Raw genomic sequence first — 4,080 nt, 5'->3', positions numbered from 1 at the left:
TTTTCCATGGCTATTCCTAAGATTCTCCTTTGTATATTTATAAAATTCAGTTTCCCCCATTTCATTACAGACCCATGGAATCAGAATAGCATACAACTTTAAAGTTTTTACAGTAACTCTGACATAGCTACTCTTTCCTTTGTTGTTTCATGATACAATTTAGTATTTGGTGATGGGAAATAAATCCTTTTTTCCTTTGCTCTGAAACATATGATGGCATATGAAAGCTATGGTTTTGAGAGCCTGAAAAAGAAATGATTTATTACCTTGTTGTAAATAACTGAATATGCAAAAGGCAGATCAATGTGGTTTCACATTTCATTATACATTATTACCTTTTTCTTTTAGAGAAACTGGAACCTTCTCTTCTTTCCCTTTAATAGGCTCTGGAAAGAAACGTTGAACATTTATGTGAAGCCAAGACAAAGTGATTTTTAAACACATACATAATGGAGTCATTGAGCTACAGGTAAGCTGAAAGTAAGTAGAAACTATATGATGCTCTTTTTCTTTTCCAAAATGATTTTAATCATACAGAGATAAAGAAAAGGTACAGAATACAACAAGCCATCCATACTTTGGTCATTTTTATTTAGTGTAAACCTAAATTTAACAAGTTATAATCTACTTATTCGTTTAAGAGGATGAGCATTTGGATGGAAGAGAATTTATTTATCTGTAATTTTTTTAAATCATGACTTCAGCATCTAGAAGTTTCCCAAAACTGTTCAATCAGCACTAACTCAGTTTATTTCTTTCAGGCTATGCTTTTTTTTTTAATAAACAAACAAATGGAAAACTCTGCATACATAATGTATACAGTGGTATTTTAGTCTTTAGACTCAAGACAAAAAACAATTTCAAGAATAAGACTAAAATCAAATTTGAAAGACAATTTAATCTCTGGGACAATTTTACCTATGAACTCCCGAAGTCTTAAAAATGCAGATTTAGTTGAAGTAAGTCAAATAAAACTTCACTTATTCTACCAGCTTTAACATACTTCTTCAATGTGATTCTGACTGTATAATGGTCTCCAGACATACATATGGGCAATTCTTTGAACATTAGTGGGTTCGACAGCTGTTAAAATAAAAGATAAACCCATTTTCTGCTTTCTTCACAACACTAAAGCTCAATATACATTTTATGTATAAAAATGACTTTTAATGCAATGGGAAGGGAAAGGAAGAAAGAAATCTATCCTTCAAGCCCTTTTTTCTATTCCCACCTTATGATTTGGGGTGGGAATACAGAGAATATGACGGTGGCACTTGTACATGGAGATGCCACTTTAGCAATCACTTAGAATGAACTCAGTCCAGATAGCTTTGGATGTGTTAAGAATGGATTTACAGGTTTTGTTAAAAGAGCTATGTCTTTCAAAGCAAGATTTTCTTGGTGGATAAACTACAGCCTTAGATATACATAAGGATGTGGAATTTTTAAAAAGTTGCTTTTAGTGACATAGAAATGTCCATGTTGCTATTTATAGTACTAAGTATTAATAAAAATAGGGCCATTTTTTTTTCTATACTTCAACATGTGAAGATGAAATCAAGAGCTGTGGATTGAACAAACACACTGGGAAGTGTCATTAACTTTTTTTCAAGCTGATGGGGGTAATTTACTGCTCTTATGCTTCCTGGCTAAACCAAAAGAATTGATGTGTTGTAAAATAAGAAATGGTGGTGGGGACAGATTCCCACTGTGGTGGAAGAGTGAAATGTCTAGGGTTTCAAAATTCAAGATTCAGCACGTTGATTTAAATGGGTGTGTGTATATGTTTGTGTGAGATTTATAGTAGTTACAAAACACGGGACCTAGGGAGAGGGTCCACAGAACTAATTTTTTTTTCAAAGCGTATTTTGTTTTTATTTTTAAGGAAAATTAGGGGAGGAGATAATAGCAAACAAGAGGTTATTTTTCATTTTTTATTTATCTGTGTTTTCTGAATTGCCTTCAGTAAATATTTATTTAAAAGGAAAGCAAAGTACAAAACAAAACAACCCCTTACACTAACACGGATATTGTGTTCAGGGGTCTTGATTGGTCTTAGTTAACCAGCTTCCCCAGGAGCGACTTCTCCTGTTTAGTCCAATTCACATCAAAGACACCGTCTGATGCACAAGCAGTTTATTTTGGCAGTGCTTTTGCAAGGCAGATAGCAGGGGCAGGCAGGTGGCATGGGACAGATACAGTCAGCATATCGGTTGACTGTCTGCCTGGGAGTGTCTCCATCCAGACGGTATTCTTGTTAAGTCCGGGGCTGGGAGGGAGGTACACAAAGCCTGAGGTGTAGCAAACTGCTGTTTATTTTGAGCATCTGGGTGCCAATGGGTGGAGGCCGAAAAAGCGTCCACCATAAGAGAGGGGAAAGCCTTGGGTTTTATAGAGGATTTTTCCAGGGGAAGTGAGCAACATCTGCAGAGATAGGGGAGGTGGGTAGATTTGTCTTTTTCAGGGGGGATAGGAATTCCGGTGTCTGTAGCTGTCTGTGCTCCGGAGTTAGATTTAAGACTTCTATACTTTCCAGACTGCTGTGGCTTTTATTTTACTGGCTTTATGATCACTATTTAAGTTTTCCATTAAACACATTACGTTTTATACATACTTTTTGGGTTCCCACTCTAAGTAACAATTCTCAGAGTTTCGGGGGTCCTTCTCCTTTTTAATATCTGTATTCAGTTAAGGTCAGTTATCAGGTGCTTCTTTCAGGAAGGAAGTTTAAGTTATTCTTCTAATGGTAAGTTTTGTTTGAAAGTTACTGAGCATTGCATCTGTGCTAAGGTGGTCTTGTCTCCTGAAAATCCTCAGGCCAAAGTTGGAAAGTTCCAGGCCAGGTTACATCAAACTACTAAGTGGCACATATATTGGCCCTGTGAGATATTCAGATGGGCCTTATAGGTATCATTAATCTTATAGCCATGATGTCTTTCTTAGAGTATATTACAAAGAGGAGGCTCTTCAGACTCATTATAATCCCTTAGTTCAACCCATACTGGACATTAGATTTGTCTACCTTGTATAGAACTCTGCTAATGGCTCTGTTATCTGTTTAATAAAGTCAAAACTTAGCTTGATGTTCAAGATCCACTCTGAACTGATCCCAGCTTGTCTTTACAACCCTTTGCTCATCCATTTCCTGTTCTTTTTTTTTTTAATTTCAGAATATTGTGGGTGCATAAATATTTTGGTTACATGAATTGCTTTTGTACAGTTTGCATCAAAGTTATAAGTGTGCCCATCACCAAGTAGTGTGTGTTGTACCCATTCCCTCCTCCCCCCTCCCACCTCCTTGATTTCCCTGGAGTTTAACTTGCAGAACTAATTTTGATTTTAATTGAGAAAGAAGGAAGGAGTTGAATAACAGTTACACTTTTATAGGGCATCCAAGGTAGTGATCCTATCAACTTAAACTTCGGGAAAAGTTCTCAAAACCAAAAGTGATTTCTATTTCCAAGTTTGTTAATGGCAAGATGCCTTCTGCTCCCAGGGTGGGTCATCACTTGATCACTTTCCTGCCTATCACTTCTTTTTTTATTTTTTTTCAAGACAAGGTCTGTCTCTATCATCCAGGCTGAAGTGTGAAGTGTAGTGGTGTTATCATAGCTCCCTGCAGCCTCCAACTTCTGGACTCAGAGGACCCTCTTGCCTCAACTTCCTGAGCAGCTAGGACTACAGGCGTGCACCACCATGCCTGGTTAATTTTTGCATTTTTTGTAGAGCCATGTCTTGCTATGTTACCCAAGCTGATCTTTCACTCCTCTCCTTAAGCAATCTTCCCACTTTGTCCTCCAAAAGTGCTGGGATTACAGGCATAAGCCACTGTATCTGGCCTACAGATCATTTCTTCTCAGTATCTTTTTTGACCTCAAAAGGTTTTGAATCAATTTTGGAAGTCCATGGGCTTGTCTGAACAATCTCTATCCATGAAGTGAGTGAGATATCAAATCTGACAAGAAAGTAAAGAGAGTATTATACAGAAATCCTGAACTTATATATTAGGAAAGAGAAACAAATCAGTGGAGTGAGTCAGCTTTTATAGCCAATTTTCAACTCATTTGTCTTATTTGTCAA

At 36.8% G+C, this 4,080-nt stretch overlaps 1 protein-coding gene across 1 annotated transcript in view; it reads right to left on the bottom strand.

The window, feature by feature from the left end:
* TRDN (triadin) overlaps positions 1-4,080 on the bottom strand; it is a 442,356-nt gene that overhangs the window by 86,280 nt on the left and 351,996 nt on the right. The window contains exons 22-23 of the mRNA XM_012643801.1: positions 3,765-3,774; positions 336-386 (exon numbers count right to left, since the gene is read on the bottom strand). Of these exons, the coding sequence (XP_012499255.1) occupies positions 336-386; positions 3,765-3,774 (61 nt within the window). The remainder of the gene's footprint in view (positions 1-335; positions 387-3,764; positions 3,775-4,080) is intronic.

Source organism: Propithecus coquereli, unplaced genomic scaffold, assembly GCF_000956105.1.
Source record: "Propithecus coquereli isolate 6110/MARCELLA unplaced genomic scaffold, Pcoq_1.0 Scaffold200, whole genome shotgun sequence".
Classification (NCBI taxonomy): domain Eukaryota; kingdom Metazoa; phylum Chordata; class Mammalia; order Primates; family Indriidae; genus Propithecus; species Propithecus coquereli.
Note: the sequence above shows the minus strand (reverse complement) of the source record. Positions and strands in the feature narration are given on the sequence as shown.